The 21,377-nt window shown below is 41.1% G+C and overlaps 1 protein-coding gene across 1 annotated transcript; it reads left to right on the forward strand.

Annotated features, from left to right (window-relative positions):
* Positions 1-675: 675 nt before the first annotated feature.
* Positions 676-20,850, forward strand: METAP1 (methionyl aminopeptidase 1). Its single transcript, XM_075285428.1, has 11 exons — positions 676-951; positions 8,831-8,882; positions 10,377-10,486; positions 11,893-11,953; positions 12,080-12,171; positions 14,016-14,099; positions 15,037-15,175; positions 15,744-15,875; positions 16,477-16,620; positions 17,495-17,560; positions 18,861-20,850. The coding sequence occupies exons 1-11, from the start codon at positions 835-837 to the stop codon at positions 19,019-19,021; spliced, it is 1,158 nt and encodes a 385-aa protein (XP_075141529.1). The 5' UTR covers positions 676-834; the 3' UTR covers positions 19,022-20,850.
* Positions 20,851-21,377: the final 527 nt, after the last annotated feature.

Raw genomic sequence — 21,377 nt, forward strand, 5'->3', positions numbered from 1 at the left:
TTGGTATCCTTGAGGCGCCAATCTAGCTAAAAGTATAACAAGTAGCAATGACAGCCCTGGGGTGGGCCCCACAGAGTCAGCGGGCCATCACCCCACCCTGCTAGCTATGCATCTGTGGATACTACAGAAAAAATTCCAGCTGTGCCAGAATCAGCAGCTACTCATTGCTGTAAAGAGTAGGACTTGTTACAGGTGGTGAAAAGTCCTCCTTAAGGGTTAATAAGATTTTTTTTTTTTCTTTATAAAAAAAAAATCTACAACACAAGTTGCATGTGTGAACCCAGCCCATGTCTGTGAGCCGCACTACGGCTCTATAAACCGCGTCTCCACGTAAGAGCACACACGCTCGGCTATGTCTCATTCAGAAAACTTCTAGTCATTTCTTCCCTCTCGCAGCTGACTCTCCACACCGCCGCAACCCGAGCGTGTGACGACTCCACCTATTTATAAAGACGCCCATATGGAAGCCGCGCCCACTCCCCTAACCTTTCCCACACTCTTATAAGCCCTGTAAGAGTAGGCTCGCCGACTAGCCACGCCCACCCACGCAGCACACACCCGGCTACCTGCTCTCTTCTTATCGCCTGTCAACCCCGCCCACAAGAGCCGGCACCTATCGGTCGAGACTTCTTTGGCCGGGGCCTGTCGCTCATGCCCAGCGTGCTACCATTGGACAGCTGTGGGAGTTGTTCCCTTTCCTGTTGTCAGTGCACGTCACTCCCTGTTATCTCCATAGACAGGCCGGTTACAGCGCCGCCCAGCAGTCTCTATCGCCGGCACACTCCTTCCTCACGTCTTCTCCCAGCCGTCCTGTTTGGTGCTGCTGGGTGAAGCATGGCGGCGGTGGAGCATCGGAGAGTGTGTGAGACGGAGCATTGCACCAGTGAGGCCAAGCTGCAGTGCCCGACCTGCCTCAAGCTGGGCATCCACGGCTCGTACTTCTGCTCGCAGGTACCGGTCATACACTGGGGCCTAGGCCATGCTGTGCCCTCACACCTCGTGTCCTGCATTCGTTTCTATGCCAGGTCCGTGTAAGGACAGGGTACAGCGCTGCGCCAGGCTCTCCCATGTGGTGCCCATATCATGTTCTAGGCAGGCGCACATGTTACCCTCACTCACTAAGCAGTGCTATACATGGTAGTGTTCACACAAGTGTTGCACTAGTAGTAGCGCTCCTTTAGCGCCAGGCTAGGGACTAGATCATTTCTGCAGCCAATGCATGGAAATAGGGATTTAAACACTCTTTATGTGAACAGAAAAAGAATCTGCAGATTGTTCTCCCCTTGGCCCAGAGAATGATCCCTACTACTACTCTTACTATTCACATGCTCCCACATGGAAAAGCATGGATGAATGGGGAGGATCTATTGACTATTGGCCTCATAACTTTTATAAATGTTATTGTGTACGAGTCAAATCAAAAGGAAACTACAAAAATCCTTAACATTGCAAAGTTTGGTTGTAGATGTCGCACCGGAGTATCTTCTCATGAAATTAATTAATGAAAAATTAAAGGAGTGTTTTGTTTTTTAAATTGAAAGCAGTATTCCCATTAGAGCAAGTTACCTCCTATCCAAAGGATCCTGGCAGGCTTTAGATGACTCTGCCCATCAGACTTTCTATAACTTGCGTCAGAAACTGGTGAAAGTTATAGTTGAGGTGTGTGTCAGTCCCTGGATGGTGTAGATCAGGGGTCCTCAAACTGTAGCCCGCCAGCAGGCGCGCATTTATAATGAAGCTCCTGGGGAGCTCGGGCCAGGCCATGGAGCGCGCGTCACTTTACCTATTGGAGGGCACCGCTCCTGATGTCTGCACAATCTGCTCTGTCTTCAGTGTCCGCATGTATGCGATGTAAGGAGGATACCGGTGATCTGCTTCTGGTATCCTCCTTACATCGCATACATGTGATGTGACAAGAGGACACAGGCGGACACCAGAGGCAGAGCAGATTGCGCAGACATCAGGAGCGGTGCCCTCCAATCAGTAAAGTGAAGCGCGCTGTCTCCATGGCCTCACCCAATATAGTCAATTGTGCCCCTCCGCGTCACTTTGTCAGTCAGGTCACCATAGCAACGTGACCTGACCTGAGGCAGCCCAAATTACAGTGGGCAAAGCCACCTCACTAGTTTGGTTTAGTGCCTGCTGACTGCCTGGATCCCAGACCCTATCTGTGCCCCCTGAAGTAAGCACTAGAATATCTTACTGTAGGATAAATAACACCTCAGGGGGCGTACACACTTGCGCCTGGTGTGTGCATTCCGGCGGTCAGCTTTAAAAGAATTCTACCATTTTTTTGTTGTTGACACGTTGGAATAGCCTTAAGAAAGGCTATTCTTCTCCTACCGCCGTTCAGTTAAAATTCCGTTTTCCGTCGGTATGCGAATGAGTTCTCTCGCAGCACTGGGGGCGTCCCCAATGCTGCGAGAGAACTCTCCAGCGCCGCCTCCATCTTCTTCTGGGATGTCAGCTTCATGCGTCTTCTTCCGGCGCAGACGGTGAAACTTGTAGGCCTCCGGCCTCGCTCAGAGCTGACTGCACATGCCCGCGGCCACAAGAAAAATGGCCAGTAAGTAAGCGGCAATTTTCTTGTGGCCTGTGGGCATGCGCAGTCGGCTCTGCCCGAGGCCTACAAGTTTCACCACCGGAAGAAGACGCATGAAGAGGACGTTCCAGAAGAAGATGGAGGCGGTGCTGGAGAGTTTTCTTGCAGCATTGGGGACACCCCCAGTGCTGCGAGAGAACTCATTTGCATACCGACGGAAAACGGAATTTTAACCGAACCGCGGCGAAGAAGACATCTAAAGGTAGGAGAAGAATAGCCTTTCTTAAGGCTATTCCTATGTGTTATCAAGAAAAAATGTGATTTAAATGGTAGAATCCCTTTAAACTATATTTCGGCCCTCCAGTGGTCGGAGGGACAGTGATATGGCCCACCATTTAAAAAGTTTGAGGGCCCCTGGTGTAGATTTTTGTTCTAGTGTGTAGGACTGAACAAGAAGTACCAGAATTAAGAGGCTGTGGGCTCTTACAGGGTTTGTCCCAGACTCCATGTGTGTTGGGTACTGATGACCTATTCACAGAATAGGTCTTCAGTATCTGATTGATGGGTGCCCAAGAACCAGATGCCACACACATCAGTTGATCCCAAAGCTGTATACAGGGACTACGAGCCAGAAGCTGCTCTACCCGCTTCTTAAGCAAATGGGAATAAAGCTGCAGTTCCCTGGTACAATGTATCAGTGCAGCTCTGCAGCTGAACATTGTGAGGTCTAAGGTGTTGGACCCCCATTTATCAGATACAAATGATCCGTTTCCAATGCACATGGAAGATTCCATTTGAGATTTTTTTGGTACATGTTGTTTGTACCTCTGCAGTTAACTGGTTTGGCTTCTTTTACAAAATTGATAACCACTCAAGTCTGTTGGATACTGATATAGTACCAGTAACTGCTGCTACTTAAAGAGGTGAGCAGTGCAGCGTCCAGCATGTAAGCAGAGCTGGGAGCTTTGTTCTTCAGGAAGTGGCTGATCTGTAGGACGCCGGCAATATAAAATTGATGGCCTTTAATTTTAAGATGAATAACCGCTTTAATGCAATTAAAGGATCACAATGAAAATCTCTCTCCTGCTTTTAATGCATCACATTAGAAGCAGTACAGTGGTTAAAGGGGCTGTCTGGGTTGATAAACCTAAATACAAGCAGCATTGAAAAGCTAGAAAATAAAAATCCATTTATTCTTGTCATGCTCCGTTCCTGCGCTGGGTGGACATGTTCATTTGAGCCTTAGGCTCTACAGTTGGTGTGAAACTACAACTCCCAGCATGCTCCATTCACTTCTCTGGGAATTCCAAGAAAAGTAGAGCATCTCTACCTTTTTAGCGTGCCTTGATCACTACAGGACAGTATATCGCTGGTCGGCAGGGACACCTAACATCATACATAACTATAAAGCTGAGTCTCTCTCGGCATAATGCATAGGAGGCTACAAAACCTGACACCTACATGAACACAGACTCATGTCCAAGACTTGGTAGTTTGAAAGCAGCCTTAGGGTAAGTTCATACAGGGTTTTTGGACCGGATTTTGACGCAGAGGGCACCTCAGAATCCAGTCCAAAAAAAACGGCTAGCCGCGATGCAGTGCACAGGCATCCAGTCGCAGCATTCCGTTCCGGATTAGGCCCAAATGAATGGGCCTAGTTGGGAGGGAGTGTCTCGCTGTGGCAAGAAAGGGCGGCTCGCTTTTTTGAAGTCAATGGGAGGCTGTTTTTGGAGTGGGATTCTGAGGCGGATTCCATGTCAAAATCCGGTCCAAAAAACCCCATGTGAACTTACCCTAAATTTTTGCTAAGGTTCTATGTAGCAAGCCGCAGCGTAAAAAAAAAACTAAACAAAAAAACTGCAAGCATGCATGACCTTTTTTTTTTTTTTTTTTTTTTGTAGCTGCAGAGTTCATCATTGTATTTTTTGCTACAGTTTTTTTGCCCTTTTTAAATCTATAGGGAAAGTGCTCACATTGCAGCAGCTAGCATTGACATGCTACCTTTATCAAAAATGCATCTTTTCTGCAGCATTTTTTCCCACAATGTGTGGGTGAAATTAAAATCTCATTCACTTTGCTGGTATTGTAAAATGCAACTTTTTTTTTCCCTGCTTCAGTCAAGTCCCCAAAAAATTTCCTCAAGGTGGGGCCTTAGCCTAAGAGTGTTTTCAAGACAGACTAGAAAAAAATAATAAATATATCTCCCCAGGCCTACTTAAAAGGATCCTATCAGTCAGACACAATTTTTTTCTAGGTACCACGTTGGAATAGCCTTAAGAAAGGCTATTCGTCTCCTACCTTTCATCGTCTTCTCCGCGCCCCTGTTCGCCTACAATCCCGGTTCTTGTCGGTATGCAAATTAGCTCGCGCAGCACTAGGGACGGGCTCCAGCGCTGAGACAGCACTGGGGGCGTCCCCAATGCTGTGAGAGAACTCTCTCCAGTGCCGCCTCCATCTTCTTCAGCAGCTTCATCTTCAACCTCTTCTTCTGGCGGTTGCTTGTAACTTCTAGGTCTTGGGCAGAGCAGACTGCGCATGCCCACAGGCCACGAGAAAATGGCCACTTACAATACTGTGCAAGCGGCCATTTTCTCATGGCCTGTCGGCATGCGGAGTCTGCTCGACCTGAGGCCTAGAAGTTACAAGCCACCGCCAGAAGAAGAGGCTGAAGAAGATGGAGGTGGCGCTCGAACCTGTCACCAGAAAACTATGGTGCAAAGTTTAGGAGACAGGCCGCTATCAATGATGGTTATATCTTTATGCACAGTCATAGAGGGGTGTCTGCCAGACCACTTTGTTGGCTTTATAGCAAAGAGACAGCAGATAATTTAATGAATAAGATATAAATTATACTGAATCTTTTCCCACAAGTCTATATATCAATCTGCTCAGCTTTTGCTCTATAAGATGTTGCCTGCAGGTTGCTCTGCATTTTCCTAGTAATGGGTTTGTTTTCATAGGTATTTGTACTATATTACGTGCCAGTTTTCACCTCGCTGCAATAAATTTTCTTATCCACACATTTCATAGGTTAAAAGAATATGGTATATAGTAGATAGAACTTGCCACACACATTTTCTTCCGTGCAGAATGAGGCTGGAGGAAAGCATTTCCCTACCCCTTTGATCTCTTTGTTCTTATGATACTTTAAGATCTAAGATGCTTTTTTGACTCATTCATAGCAACTAATAAAATGGGTTTTTAGTTGACTCTTAAAATCTGTTAATATTGGTGTTTATTTGGCTCACCCTGGTTTGTGCCTGCTACCGGGGCTCTGGATTGGGTGGAAAAGAACAAATTCAAAGTCCGACTTAAAAATCGAAATATTTTATGTTTAGCTTCTATAACTAACTAGTTAAATTTCCTTTCATCATGATGTTGGCTTGCTTGGTGGTCAGTTTTGGTAAAAAACAAGACAATAAATAAACTTTTCTTCATATTTAAAGCTGACTTCATATGAATGTAGATATACAACAAGTTATGCGACAAAGTTTTGATATATCACAGTTACTTCCCACCAGTCCCCCAGGCATCAAACGCTGTCTCTACCTCTTCTCCAGTCCTCCCAGTGTCTATTTACTTGCATACGTACCTTATTACTGTCATTGGCTGTGGGAAAGGACCATTAATCAATTGCCCTGTGGAAGTAAATGGAAACCAGAGGACCAGACAAGAGGCTACCCTGGATTTCTGGTGGACAGATGTATAATAATTTTCTGTTATTTTAGGCCATTTAATTTTGATTTGGCTTTCCATAGATCCTGCACCCTTTAACCCTTGGTAATGTAGAAAGAATGCCAGTAATACAATTATACAATATTGAATAATTATATAAAAAACATTTTATTTTGGTGTTGGTAACTTTTTTTTTCCAGTCTCCAGTCAAAATTGGTCCTGTCCCAACTCCATAGTCATGGTTATCAGGCTGTTTCCCTTCTTCACTCCTTCTGCTAAACGTGACTTTCACTCTGAAATTTCTGCTACATCCTTGAGCCTTTGAGTGCTATATGAATAATTTGGTGCTTAGGTGTATAGTTTTGTCATTCAATTTGCCACGCGTTTATGGTAGGGTTTATTTCTAGTTGATTGTGGCCATGCCACTATTTGGCTTGTTTTGGTGTCATCTACTATTTATGCTTTTTGATGCATCCTCATGAGACAGACTATTAGATTCCTTAATATTTTGGGTTAAAGGGTTATCCATGAGGTTGAAGGAAGCAGCTTCCTAGCTGTGCAGAGCAAAATAGTGAAGGGTTTGCAGAGATAATTCTACACTGCAACCCCTTTGTTCTCTGGATCCCTGGGTGGTCCCAGAGGTCAGGATCCTGGAGGTTGGACCCCCTACTGCTCACAATGGGATGGTATTAATCCATGCATTGCTTTGTAACCTAAGCATTCCTTCTTTCTTCAGTTCAGTGTTGGTGCTAGTTCACTTGGTCGTATTATGTCTTCATTTCATGCCTTTTTTCAGAGGTAGAAACATTGATATATTTTAAAGTGCCATGTGCCTTTAAACTGTTCAGCTTTCCTACATAAAGGTGACTTCTTGAATGAGGTTGATATTCTCCTGCTTCTTATAGACACATCCATGAAGAACATATTAAATATCATGGGACCAGAGTTCAAACCGAGATAAAAATAGCTTAACGGAATAATAAATATAAAAACCAGCCCAAGTGCTCAATGTCATTCATCATTTTATGTTCTCATGTCTTCCCTGTAGCCTGTTAACTAAGGTCACTGAACAAAGACCGTGTAATATTGTGTATAAATATTATATTTGGGCATTTTTTTTGTTATCCACTTTCTAATATTGCAGGCTAAGCCTTAGGAAAGGTCCTCAACATTATATTGGATCTGTAAGGGTCTGACACCTAGGACAGCGTGGCTCCTGGTAACATTTACATGCTGGGAGCCATGCTGCTTATTCGCCATACAAAGTGTAGTGGCGGTTTTAGGTATTGCATTGGTGTCCCTTTGGAGTCTAAACCTTGGACGATGAGTAAGCAGTTGGCTCCCTGATGTCAGATTTTTGCAGGTCTAATGTTGAATACTTATACTAAACATAGGCTATCAGTATTAGAAAGTGGAAAACCCAGTGGAAGTTTCAGCTGAATAAATCGATGAGAATTTGCTCATATGAATTATTTTGCATGCTTGCCATCTTGTCTCACGCTGCCATTGACAGAGGTATATGTCACTGATAAGTAAATAATCTAAACCAAAATTCTGTGGCATGGTATATAAAAGGGAAATGTCTTAAAGTAAGTGGTCAAAATTTGAAGTAAAATAGTTGTGTGATTTTGATTTGCGTCATAACCTCCCAGCCCTACCCTTTGTTGTAGTAACATATTTAAACAACTTTTGTTATATTTTGTAATTATAATTTATTAATAGATTTGTGCTCTTTTCTGTGAAATCCTGCCCTGTAAACCACGTCCTGTCCCTTTTTCTACCACCAGTAGGAATCTGTATACTGATTGGCAGGCTCCTCTATAAGGCTAAGGTCCCACAGGGTGTCCTGCAGCAAAAAAGCGCTGCGGGAAAAACTGCAGCAGCAACGTATTGCGGTTCTCCCTGCAGCACTTTAGACAGAAATTTTGCAGAGGTTTCCTCTGCTGATTTTCTATTTCAATTATACCTATGGGGAAACCGCCAGTGTTTCCATAGGTATAATTGATATGCTTTAATTTCCAAAACCGTGGCGGTTTTAGAAATCACGGTGTGTCTGCACCGCGGTTTTTACCACAAAGTGGGCATGGGATTCACTAGAATCCCATCCACTCTGCCCTCACTGTAAAACGCCACAATTTTTCCCACGGAGTTTACGTGCCGTGGGGCATCGGCCTTATGCAGGAAAGCTAAAGCTGAGGAGTTCGGGTATGTTCAAACAGTTTTTTGCAGGCTGGTTTTGATAATCCAGTGATTTTATGTTTCACCACTTACGAAATGGAACATCACCAATACTCTCAGCCCCCCAACCTCATCAATATTTATGTGTTTTCCTGTCCGGGAACGGCTCCTCACCTGTTCCTCTCGTCAAGTGTTTCTGGAGAAACTCAGAAATCACTCAAAACACTGCTAAAGGTATATGGGTGTACTTATTAACCCATTAATAGCACTATCAGACCTTTTTAAAAAAATGATTTATTTTTTTTTGGAAAACCCCTTTAAGTAGAATAAACCAAAGATGCCAAAGGTGACAATAGACTCCTAAACCTTTTGTAAACCTCATTTACACATATCACACTGTATTTTATTAAACTTAAATCTTGTTTTTTCTCTTAGGAGTGCTTCAGAGGAAGCTGGCCTATGCACAAGCTGCTACACAAAAGAGCAAGTAAGCAATTATTTTGTTTCACTAAAGTTTCCATATATACAGGATATTTATCATTGTGCAATTCCTGTATTTTACACTATAGTCTGAGCTGTCTTAGTTCTAATGTAAGTTTGATGTCTGCTGCGTCAGCTGAAATAAGATGCTAGCAGATTCTAAACACAGTAGTTTTGGCAAGGGCAGCAGATAATACATTGAATGCTTCCACCCTTTTACCACTGTGATATGGTCAGCACTAATGACTTTTTTCAACTTTTTTTTTTCTCATTCTTGTAGAAGTGTGTAGTTAGGGCAGGTTCATACCTGCGCCTGCTCTCCGGTTTAGCCAATCCAGCGGGTTTCTGTCTTCTGCCTCAATAAACTGGACAGGGGACAGAAACCCGGCAATCAGTTTTCAAACCCATTCACTTGAATGGGTTTTCAAAGTGACCGCCCATGTGCGCCTTCTGCCTCTCTGCGGCAAAATGTGTTTTTTTTTTTTAACCGGACACAAAGTCGTGCATGTCTGATTTTGTATCTGGTTTAAAAAAAAACAAACTGTTTCGCAGTGGAGAGGCAGAAGGCGCGCATGGGCGGTCACTTTGCAAACCCCTGTCCCCTGTTCAGTATCTCGAGGCAGAAGACGGAAACCCGCTGGATTGGCTAAATCGGAGACCAGGCGCAGGTGTGAACCTGCCCTAACTACACACTTCTACAAGAATGAGAGAAAAAAAAGTTGACAAAAGTCATTAGTGCTGACTATATCACAGTGGTAAAAGGGTGGCAGCATTCAATGTATTATCTGCTGCCCTTGCCAAAACTACTGTGTTTAGAATCTGCTAGCATCTTATTTCAGCTGACACAGCAGACATCAAACTTATACTTTTTGCGTCTGTTAGTTCAAATGTATTTGTCTTACTCTGAGTCTTGTAACTTTGTTTCAATAGACAGAGTTTATAAGATGTTTTTTTTGTGGCATAAGATAATACCATTTTTGGAAATATCCAACATTTAGATCACTTTTTATTCAGTTTTTTCTCCTTTTGTTGGAGGTATAAATCGGGAGCATTTTCCATTGTTTACCTATTTGCCCACAGGGTACTTATGTCACTTATAGACTTTCATGTAAAAAATATTGTTTTGTCAACTTGAAAACCTAGCCTTGGGCTCATTTAACATTAGTGTTAGTTTCCATATCATTAGCATATTAGAAGTAAAACAGTGGAAGTGACGGATCTTTACAATGATGGATGCCAATGGAGCTCTAAACATCCCGCTCTGTATAGTTGGGTCTGTTGGGCTTCTGTTCCAGCATCTTGCGCACACTTTCTTGCGCAAAAATTTGTGCATACAGGGATATTTTTGTGACAGAGGTTCCCAATGGAGCATCTGACACTGTCAACCATTACATGTACAGGGTTTGGTAAGCTGAAATCATTTAATAAAGTTAAATATTGTAGAATGTTATAATAGTTTTGGCAGTGCTCATTTTAATTCAAGTCTTTATGCTTTTAAAAGATGAGAAAGTCAAAAGTGAGGTATCACCATGGACAATGGAAGGAGAAATCAACACAGATCCTTGGCTGGGCTATCGATATACTGGTAAACTCAGGCCACACTACCCATTGGTAAGTTGGTAAGTTTGTATGTAGTCTTTGTTCCTCAGCTGTGCAAAATAAGACCAGGGCTACACTATGACTTTTTGTAGCACTAGTGATTGATTTTGCCCATTTATTGGCAGCTTACAGGGAGTCTGTCAGCACCAAAAGTGTTATGAAACTAGCCCCAGTAACTGATAGCACTCAGAGATGGGAGCACCCTGTTATAATTTGTAGTTTTTTTTTTTTGTTTGCCCCCCCCCAGATACTTATGTATCAAGGATGCATCATGCCAATGAAACTTTATAGGTCTGTGAACCCCCCTCCCCCCCCCAAAAAAAACCAAACAAACAAAAAAAAAAAACAGATGACATCTGTAGGTCATCCTTTTTTATGAACTCATGGATCTGGTCATGCGAGAGTGTCACTACCATTCATTTTGGTGGTTTTTAGCTGCTCACTTTTAGACTTTTTCCGATTTTTTTTTTTTTTGCATTCCCTAGTAAAAGTTGAGACGCATGATATACCGGATGGAACTATAGCTGTATCCAGTCCTAGGGCTCTCGCTTTTGTGAGGCTGGGCTTATATGGATCCTTTCTACTGAGCAGCTGCATGTAGTTTATAATTGAAGTCATGAGTAGGACATGTTACTTACTTTACGTTTCACTAGTATACAAACAGACAGTAAACCAGAGGTTCGATTTAGTGGATTTTGGCATTCCGGTGACATGTATAGCAACATGATAAGAGGCCTTGAAACAGATTTCAATCAGTTGACTGGACTGCCTTTTAAAGGGAACCTATCAGCAGTATTTTTTACTACTAAATCCACAAAACTGTCAGGGTATGAAATATCATTTTTAGCCTTTTCCTTAGCTTTTTGTTACAGACACACACTGATCTGTTTTCTGAGGAGACTAGTCATACTAAGATACTGAAGGATGGTGATCTAGGCCATGCTTGATATATGCTCTCTTAACCAGTTACTGACTTAACATAACATGCCATATATGACAGTGCAGTAGGTTTAGTGGTGAAAATACTGTTGATATTCTCTTTAAAGCCCTATTCACATCTGCATTCGGGTTTCTGTTCGGGGAGTCTGCTTGGCCGACTTTCAACTAATAGGCGCATTAAAGCAGGTCATTGATTTGAGATTCTTCTATGCAGATCTTTGGAAGATAGAGCTTATTTTAGTCGTGCCATTGTAGCCATTCTTGGCTTTGGGTCAAAAAAAAAAAAAAAATGTCTGTAGTTAACCATTTGTATGACCACCATAGACGTCAGCAGTTGCGTTACTCCGCATGTACTTGCACATGACAGCATATCCTAAAAAGTCATAATAAAGGTTAGAACACACGGCCACCACTCAGAAAATATCAAGTGAAGGCTTGTCGCCAACCATATATATATTGTCTGTGGATTTCTCTTACAGATGCCAATGAGACCAGTACCAAGCTACATACAAAGGCCAGATTATGCAGATCACCCTTTAGGTAATATGAAGCATTTAACATAGCTGTGAAATGTAACTTTCCATATTAAGATGGATCTACACTTTTTTTTAATTGAGCAATCTGCCAAATGAGTAGAAAATATCTAAATAGTTATTTGTCTTTTAGGAATGTCACAGTCTGAACAAGCCTTGAAAGGAACCTCTCAAATTAAAGTGCTTTCTTCAGAGGAAATTGAGGGAATGCGGGTTGTATGTAAGGTGAGACTACATGCAGTGGTCATGCCAAATTTATGTGGTTGTTTGGTTGTTACAGTTTTTCTTTTCCTGCAAAGTTGCAGCTTGTTCAAGATTAAACTTCTTTCTCCTGGGGAAGTGTTTTGTATCAGTGCTGTGCTGCAGCTGATGTAGAATGTCACAGTACTGCTGCACATCCTTTATTATAAGATGAGGGAGCTTCACATTTGTTAGTTAGTAAATGATAGTAAGGAAGTTTCCCGTGTCTATTCTAAAAGAGGATCTACATCCACTCAAGCGTGTATTATTAGGAATGTTGTACTCCAACTGGACAAATAATCGAAAAATAACCAAAGCAATTTGTTGTTCTGTATATTCCAACGTGATTTTGTGCATTACTGTTATTTCAGTTCAATTACTACAGTGTTCGCTAACCTTTACCTGCAGTATGGTTGAGTCCAAAAAATGTCCGAATTGTAACCACTATTATACTCTGGGGTCTCTTAAGACCCCAGGATGTAATTGGCAAAGGGCCACGGAAAGTGAGGAACATATAACAAAGAAAAACAAAAAACCCTATCCTCCCTTGTGCTCTGGTGCTGGTCTTCATCCTCTTCTCTAGAATGGCGTTATGCACTGCTATGGCCTGTGATTAGGCCTCTGCAATCATGTGGCAACTTGACGCGAGGACTCTTCCGTGACCAACAGCATCACGTGTCTCAACAGTATGCACCTCTGAGGCCCAATCATAGGCCTTAGCAGTGTCTGATGTTATACAGGAGGCCTGAAGAGTACCAGAAATAGTACACTATCATCATGTATATTTTGTATACTTGAATATAAATTCTTGTTTTGTGCAGGTAGATATGGTTATTTAATGTCTTCACATTATACATGGATACTGTACAATATATATTAGTGGCATCAGGCTGGGTTTCAGAGGGAATGCAAACCAATTTGTAATTGAATGCACCTTTAAATTAAAGGGATTTTCTGGGTTCATCAATTCATGATCTAAGGGTATCGAGGGTGACAGACCCATGCACATATTCCATTGGTGACCTGTTCTAAGGATAGCTTATCATGTGAAGGCACAACCGTTGTACCTTGTGCGTCACAAAATATGCCTTTATGTCTGGTGGCTGATGCTTCATTGGTGCTGAGTCGCAATGCCAGACCCAGCCCCTAGACTAGAAAGGTGATATTTCTGGAAAAAAGCTTTTATGTTTTAATTTTATGCAACTTTTTTTTTTTTTTTTTTTCAAAGCTATTTTAGGCTGCGGCCACACCTTGAGGAAATGCTTTGCTATTTTGTCTCAGGTTTTGCTGCATTTTTTGAGCGAGCCAACGCTTGAGGCGGATTTAGCAGAAGAGAGAAGTCTGAGTGCTACCTTCTAGATTTCCCTTTCCTTTTGAAGTTGTTCTTGGCTTTGTCTTATAAACGGCATCAAGATTTGCAACAATGTGCGGACAACTCCTCCTCGGTCCCTGTCGCTAGCAGAGCAGGAATTTAGTGTGCAATGGTTCTCACATACAAATGCAACATTTTCTGGCAGTACTATTAGGGCTCAGGCTTAATATCTCCCTGCCTATGAGTGTGGGTATAAATTGTGCATTCTGCTGTATTTTATACTTAATGCACTACTTCAACCAACTACTCTTAACACAAGTGGTAGTTATGTGAAGGTGTTCATTATTTTTCTCCTTTTTGACACAAAGTATCACAAATTTTAATGAAGTTTTACACCATAGGTATCAACTAAAAATGCCAATTTTATATAGTCTGCATATAGGCAATATTGTTGAGTTTCTATGTACAGTTGCATATCGCACGTCAAATTATGCTCTTTACTACTTTTACTCTGTAGCTGGCAAGAGAAGTACTGGATGTGGCTGCTATGATGGTGCGGGCAGGAGTAACTACTGAGGAGATAGACCATGCTGTACACTTGGTGAGAAAATCTTTTTTATAATCTAGTTTCTATGCCACACTTTTTCTCTCCAAATTTCTTTATTGTTCTGTTTTAACATGCCCTTTATTATTTTTGCTGCCCTATATTTGTGTGTTGGGAAGAATATGCAAATCCGCCTTCCATGATGTAATTAGGAAGACAGTTGCTGCCTCATTGTTGCAAACCAATAGAGGGCGCTCACTGGAATGTGCAAGCCTGTCTTAAGACAGGATTCCAGTGAAATAACCCAATAATGGCTGCTCCCTTTAGCCTCATGCCCGACCTTCCAAGAGGCCTTTGTTTAGCAATGACGCTGGGATTATTACCAGGTGAATATTTGTGTGGTGAATTTACAGTTGTAATATATATAAATCTAATATTCTGCACACAAATTATTGAGTTGTACATCATCCAACTCATGTCTCTGATAAATGCTTTATTATTTCCGAATGACTGTAAAACTTATTTCATCACATACTTCACCACTTGCACCAATTCTAGCTCTTTGCATCCTTTAGTAGGTTTTTTAACCCCCAATTCTGGTGAATTTGGAATTTTTCTCCAGCTCCCACAGTTCCTGGGCAATCAGTCTCTCAGTCATGTCCCTTCATTTGTTCCAGTCTTGGGTCACCCACCTGACATACTAGGTCCAAAACTAACTGCACACATTGCTGAAAAGGTGGCGGCTAAAGAAAAAAACCAGCATCTGAATCAGTTTGTTTACCCTTTCATCGATTTGGTTGTTAGTATCACATACCCTGCTGTACTGTATTGCCTTCAGGGAAGCTTTTAACAAATTAGAAAAAAACGGCAATAGTCTAACATTGCTATGTGTACATGAGATTTTGCCTGCCTGAATTATTCTGGATTTAGATTTCTATATGTTCTTGGTGTTACTGAATTTCTGAAATGCCTTTACAAAAATTTTGTGTTACAGGCATGTATTTCAAGGAATTGCTACCCTTCTCCACTGAATTATTACAACTTCCCAAAGTCATGTTGTACTTCTGTGAATGAGGTGATCTGCCATGGGATTCCAGACCGGAGACCACTGCAGGATGGCGATATTGTGAATGGTGGGTTAAGTTTAGTACTTCAATTTAAAAGCGTTTCCTTACAAGAAGCATTTATCGATGCCAGAATAGGTGATAAATGTATAATCACTGGCAGATGCTTGGAGCCCTACTAATCCCAAGAACTGGGTCCCTGTGTGAATGGAGTGTAGTATACATGCGTGACCTTAGCTCTCTTCACTACCTGTGGTACTGACAGAGCACTGTACTCTATCTCAGCCAGCCACTTCAAAGTGAATGGAGAAGTAGCCATAGATATCCACTACTAATGCATTCAAAAAAGGGGTTTTGTGGGACTCGCGGCTCTCGTGATTGGTAGTGATCCTAGCAGTCTGACAACAGTCACATATATTTATTGCATATCCTGTAGGTGACAAACGGGGTTTGCCAATATCAAACATTTAACTGTTATCGGGGAAGTAATGCTGACTGATTTCAGATAAGATTTGCTTTTCCTAGTAGCCTAAAGTGAGAGATGAGCATTTGTTGCTTTTCTATAGGTGTATATTATATGTAAAATGCCAAACAAAAAACACTTAAGATATATTTTATTCTTCTTTCGTCTTTTTAGTTGACATCACAGTTTACCACAATGGTTACCATGGAGATCTTAATGAAACCTTTTATGTTGGAGATGTTGACGAGGGCGCTAAACGACTTGTTCAGACAACCTATGAGTGCCTAATGCAAGCAATTGATGAAGGTAAAGTACTGAATGCATGACAGTGGGGCAGACTTCTGTCCAACCTTACACCACTTAACCCCTTCCCGACACCCGCTGTAATAGTACATCAGTTGTCGGGTATTTAAATATGGCAGGAGCGGCCACCATAACCACCGGGTCTCTGTTATACTATACAGCAGGGAACCGGTGCTAATGCCTGTGATCAGTGCCCACTTTCCCTACAATACATATAAAAGTAGAAAATTACCGTGAACCACATACACATTAAGTATCCCTGTGTCTGAAAATGCACGGTCTAGAAACGTATAAAATGTGCAGGATTTTATACATCTATGGGAATGGGACTGAATTCTGTGATTCAGGTGTATCCTAATACTTTGCTGCATATAGTGTATGTGTAAATGCAAAAAAAAAATTGAGCTGCAATTGAACGGGGATTTTTATATTGATGACTTTTCCTTAGGATAGGTCATCAATATCAAATCAAAGGGGGGGCCATTTCGGAATGGAGGGTCACTTTAGCAGAATTCAACCCCTTAATGCGTACTTATCATGCAGTTAACTAATGTGTTGTATTCTCTCTAAAAGTAACCTTTGTTTTGTTTCTTCCTTTTTTCAGTGAAGCCTGGTGTTCGGTACAGAGAACTGGGAAACGTTATTCAGAAACATGCTCAGGCTAATGGCTTTTCTGTTGTTCGAAGCTACTGTGGACATGGCATTCACAAATTATTCCATACTGCTCCCAATGTGCCACACTATGCCAGTAAGTTTCCAGTGGATTAGAATCCTTAGGGTGCATGCACACTGAGTAACGCCGGGCGTGTATGAGAGCCGTACACACCGGCGTTACAGCAGGGCTGCCGAACACTTCCCATTCACTTCAATGGGAGCGCTCGTAAACGCCGCTGTTACGAGCGCTCCCATTGAAGTGAATGGGAAGTGTTCGGCAGTCTGCCGTAATGCCGGCGTGTACGGCTCTCATACACGCCCGGCGTTACATAGTGTGCATGCACCCTTAGACTGAGGCTATACTTTATCAGCAACTTTTATGTATTCTCAGCTAAATGTCATAAAGATTGGTTTGGTCACTACTTATTCTGCCCAAATCCTAGAGAAGTGTCAGTGCATAAACAATATTACAACATTGATCATGAGTCTTAGAAAAAAAAAAACATTGACAAATGCTCTTTAGGAAACTTTCACTAAGACTGTTATAAGTATGTATTGTGACCACAGTACCTAAAGATCCCAATTTCTAACTATACTGCACTTTAACATCCCTGTAGAACTTAAGGGAGGTTCTGATTTTGAAAGGAGTGGTGATTGAACATGTGCTTTGCTGCTTCATTCCAGAAAGATGAGCACTGTACTTGGCTGTCTCCATCAGTCCTCTAGATACCAAATGGAGTGGCAGGTTCAAACCTCTCCAAACCTCCTCCACGCTAATGCGTGGGGGGGCCATTTGGAACCCCCGTGTTAGTAATTGGAGGAGCAATCCAGCAATCAGAAATTTGGTTAGATTATAAATGTCCTTTTGTGGGATAGAGAAAATAATTATATCTCAAAATATGTTTACATACTATGAATCAACCAAAAACAAAAGTGCTGACGATTTTTGTTTTGTGTTTGTTTTTAAGAAAACAAGGCTGTCGGTGTGATGAAACCAGGGCATGTGTTCACAATCGAACCAATGATCTGTGAAGGTAAGTATGACAGCTTGTCCACTTTGCCTGGTTGGGTTTATCATCTCAGCTGCTGTGTTTATTTAGATCAGTTTGACCCAGAGAATGTCAAGGAGAGTGAAATATACAGAATATGTAAAACATGCCAATCTGGAGAGGCTTTCTAAATTTTCATAAAAATTGGATTAACAGTTTAACTGTGTGTATTCCCTTCATTATTTAATTATCATTTTTGCTTTTTTTGCTATTTATATTTATGTATGAACAGAGATCGTCAAACACACACATTGACATTCACCCTTTTTGTGTTTATGCTGGAGTGGTTGGGCCCTGGTTTGCGTTTTCAGTATGCTGTATCATACAGTATGTAACCATATCTGCCACGCCCCCTCTTAAAATATCTACGTATGTATATATTTTTAATCTGGTTTTCAGTACTGAAAAATAAAACCAGTGAAAGTACCCAGCTTTCCCTCAGACATTGTGAAAGGGCCACATCTGGTTATTCCAAATTGATCCATTTTCTCCTGACTAGTTTTAGAAGTACAGTTTATTTAAAAGCATACAGAAATGCCCAGTTATCCCTCTGCTGGACACAGTCCACCGACTATCTGTATACATTTGTTTGAGGGGGTTTTTTTGTGCAAAGAGTACAATTTAAACCTCTGGCTTTCTCAATATTCCCAGAAAACAATAGACATGGATGAACAAGTAAAACCTTCTTAGTACATATTTGAGCTGTTTTTCATGTAGGCGAGTCTTTCTTCCTCTAGGATTTCTCTTATTCTGTTGAAAGCATTGGGACACATTTACTATTTTACAAAATATAAGGTCTTAAACCGTGCCAGATTTATCAAGTTGTCTGCTGGGTGATAAATCGGTTATATTCTCAGGGGGCGTTCACACTACCGTAGGTGTCCAAGCCATCAGTTACTGTCCATTTGTGTCCGTTATGATAGGTGTCTGTTTTTTGTTTGTTTTATTTTAAACTGACACCTTCTGAGCGGACACCAACAGTAGTGTGAACCCTACTGTCTAGTCTAACTTTAAACTACCTATTAGTTGGCTTAGTTTACAGAAGAAAGTGTGACAAAATTTTGGCACAGCTGTTGCAACATCGGCCATGTAAAGGGACACCCTATCGTGAATAAGTTTTGAAGCACTTGATAAAAATGGCACATGTTGATGGCATTTGGGTGCAAATTGTTCCAGAATTTATTTTTTTTAATCAATCCCCCCATGTTATTTATTTATTTTTATTGATATCCTCTTTTTTTTTGGCTTTTTGCAAGTCATATTGTTGTTGTTTTTTTATTCACAGGAGGATGGCAAGATGAGACCTGGCCAGATGGTTGGACTGCAGTGACAAGAGATGGAAAACGTTCAGCTCAGTTTGAGCATACTCTTTTAGTCACAGAGACTGGATGTGAGATATTAACAAGGAGATTGGAACACAATGGACGTCCACATTTTATGTTTTAGCATCCCTCTTGTCGTCTTAATTAATAGAAATGGTGTGTCGACTACTTTACACCATACGTTTTTACATGACAAGTACCTTATGGAAATGTGGGGTTTTATCACAACTCTACATATCTGTGATAGAGGAAAGGGCAGTGCGGCTTGAAATAGTGTGTTAAGCAACTCTTGAAACCAGGAGAAAACAGGTCTTTATATATTTTCAATTTTTTTTCCCTGCCTTTTTTTTTTTTTTTTTTATTGCCATCTTTTTGTTTTAAGAACCCCTTTACCCTTAACACATGTTGCCTCCTCAGTGACTCTTTATACTGATTTTGGTTATGTTTTACAGACTTGATTTTGGGGTACTGACATGTTTTGGTTTTTTTCTTCTCTTTAATATATTCTAGCTATGCATTTGTGTTGAAATGTGAGACAATGGGCTGCTTCTCAATTCTGGCTGTATTTATGCTGCTGCAGACATGTAATAAGGGCAGATAAACGTCTGGACTCATGGAGTTGAATGTGTAAATTCTGCAACTTTTTGTTCTGGTGGTCTTTATTGCTATATGTTTTACGGTGCCGAGACTTTTTTTTTTTTTTTTACTTTAATGGAATTTGTTAGGCCTGTCTTGGCATCCTAGCCTATAGTGGGTCAGTTGCCGGAAATTCCAGGCAGTGAAGTAAGTTTTGCTGATAGTGCTCATCTCTTGGTAATCTTGGTGCCTTTTAAACTGTACTTGTTGTTTCAGGTGACTCTTCAGAATAAGTTTGGGTGTGTGCGCACAAAGAGAACCATTGTATCTGATCATTATATGACTTGCATCCTGCCTTTTTCACCAGTTTCCCATCCACAGCATTTCTCTATTTGTCGGTTTTCCCTGTCCCAGTGGTTGGAGACCACCTGATATGATGTATTCTACACTGCATACATGAAAAAAGAGGAGTTCCTATAATTCTCTCATATATACACACAGAGAAGCAACAGAATGGAAGATATTTATAGAGAAGTGCTGACCAGTGTTGCTGTGAATCCAGCACTGTGGTGAGGTACAACACTCAGTAGAAGCTGCAGTCATTTTATGTGTGTGTCTTGCCAAAGTCAGTAGGATTTGTGCTCCTTTTCTTCCCTAAAAGGCTACAAGCAGCATGTAACATGGTCCCTCAGTGAGCTGAAAGTTCCTCTCCAATTTCAAGATAAATCTAGCAGTAAATTCAGAATGTGTAAACCGTTTAGAGAGGAGAAATGAGGCCTATTCACTTGTACTATTAATTTTATGCAAAGTTTGTACAGTGCCTACTTAAGCTTGGAAAGCTAACTTGTTCTTAACTAGTACTTTGTAGTATGAGCCTGTGAGGTAAATCTCTGTTTTGTTTGTTCCCATATCCGGGCTGTTAAGACATCATACATCATGGTCATATAATATCGATACTTATGAGACTTTCAAGGGGCTGTGCATGTATGTATTCTTGCGTGATAAAACATTTTACATTAAACAAGTTTTTCTGTTTTTACATTTAATACAGTGTTTTGCCAAATCATGTAAAATATAATTTAGGTTTTTCATCATTTCCCTTCTTGAAGTACATTTGCTCTACACTATATCCTTGGTAGCTCTTCCCAAAAGAGTAACATAGAACATAATATTCTTTGGGTTTACATGCAAGTGTCTTAGCCTATGATGACCTTTTATTTGGGAAATAAAAAACCAACCTAAAAAACCCATTCAATTAACATATAAAATTATCGTTTAACCCATGAGTAATTTCACAAAGACCTGTCTGCCCAAAGTTTTGATATGCTTTTCAACCAAATATTCTTGTTAAATTAAAATGTTGACAAAGTTGAATAATCTGTTTTATTTGTATTGTTTTTTTAATTGCTCTGAATGAGAAGCTTTGACTTTATCATGGATGTCCTGCTGTCTGCATTGTATGCGCTCACACATGGGCTGGATTCATCTGGCCATAATTCTGTATTATACTGTATGGACTGTGTTACAGCCATAAATCTGATTTGGGCAGTCTGTTCAATACAGACAGATTATGTGAATCTGGCCTTCTACATGATGCTTACGTTGCTATCAAGCTGTTTAAGAAAAAAAATTCCTATTTGACACCATAGGATCCAAACAAACTTTTTGTATATATGAAGACCTTTAGATGCTGACGCTGGTATGTGGCAGCAGTCTTCTTCTGGTAGTTCATACTATTATTCACCGCTGGCTCTGCGGAAGACTAATGCTACTTGGTTCTATAGGATATTGAGTGTGAATCTAATTTTTTGACTGCAGCCCAGTTTAGTTTTTCTTTAACAGACTAAACTCCCACGCTTCAGTGCTTTGTGATCACCCATAACCAAAAATGCCTTACTTTTGTG

The sequence above is a fragment of the Leptodactylus fuscus genome, chromosome 1 (assembly GCF_031893055.1).
Source record: "Leptodactylus fuscus isolate aLepFus1 chromosome 1, aLepFus1.hap2, whole genome shotgun sequence".
Lineage (NCBI taxonomy): Eukaryota > Metazoa > Chordata > Amphibia > Anura > Leptodactylidae > Leptodactylus > Leptodactylus fuscus.

What these genes read in the sequence shown, in the direction of transcription:
- METAP1 (XM_075285428.1), top strand. Translation starts at nt 835, where the DNA reads ATGGCGGCGGTGGAGCATCGGAGAGTGTGTGAGACGGAGCATTGCACC. An exon ending in TCAGGCCACACTACCCATTG is followed by an intron (nt 10,487 to 11,892) that starts GTAAGTTGGTAA and finishes TTTCTCTTACAG; the next exon opens with ATGCCAATGAGACCAGTACC. An exon ending in CAATGTGCCACACTATGCCA is followed by an intron (nt 16,621 to 17,494) that starts GTAAGTTTCCAG and finishes TTTGTTTTTAAG; the next exon opens with AAAACAAGGCTGTCGGTGTG.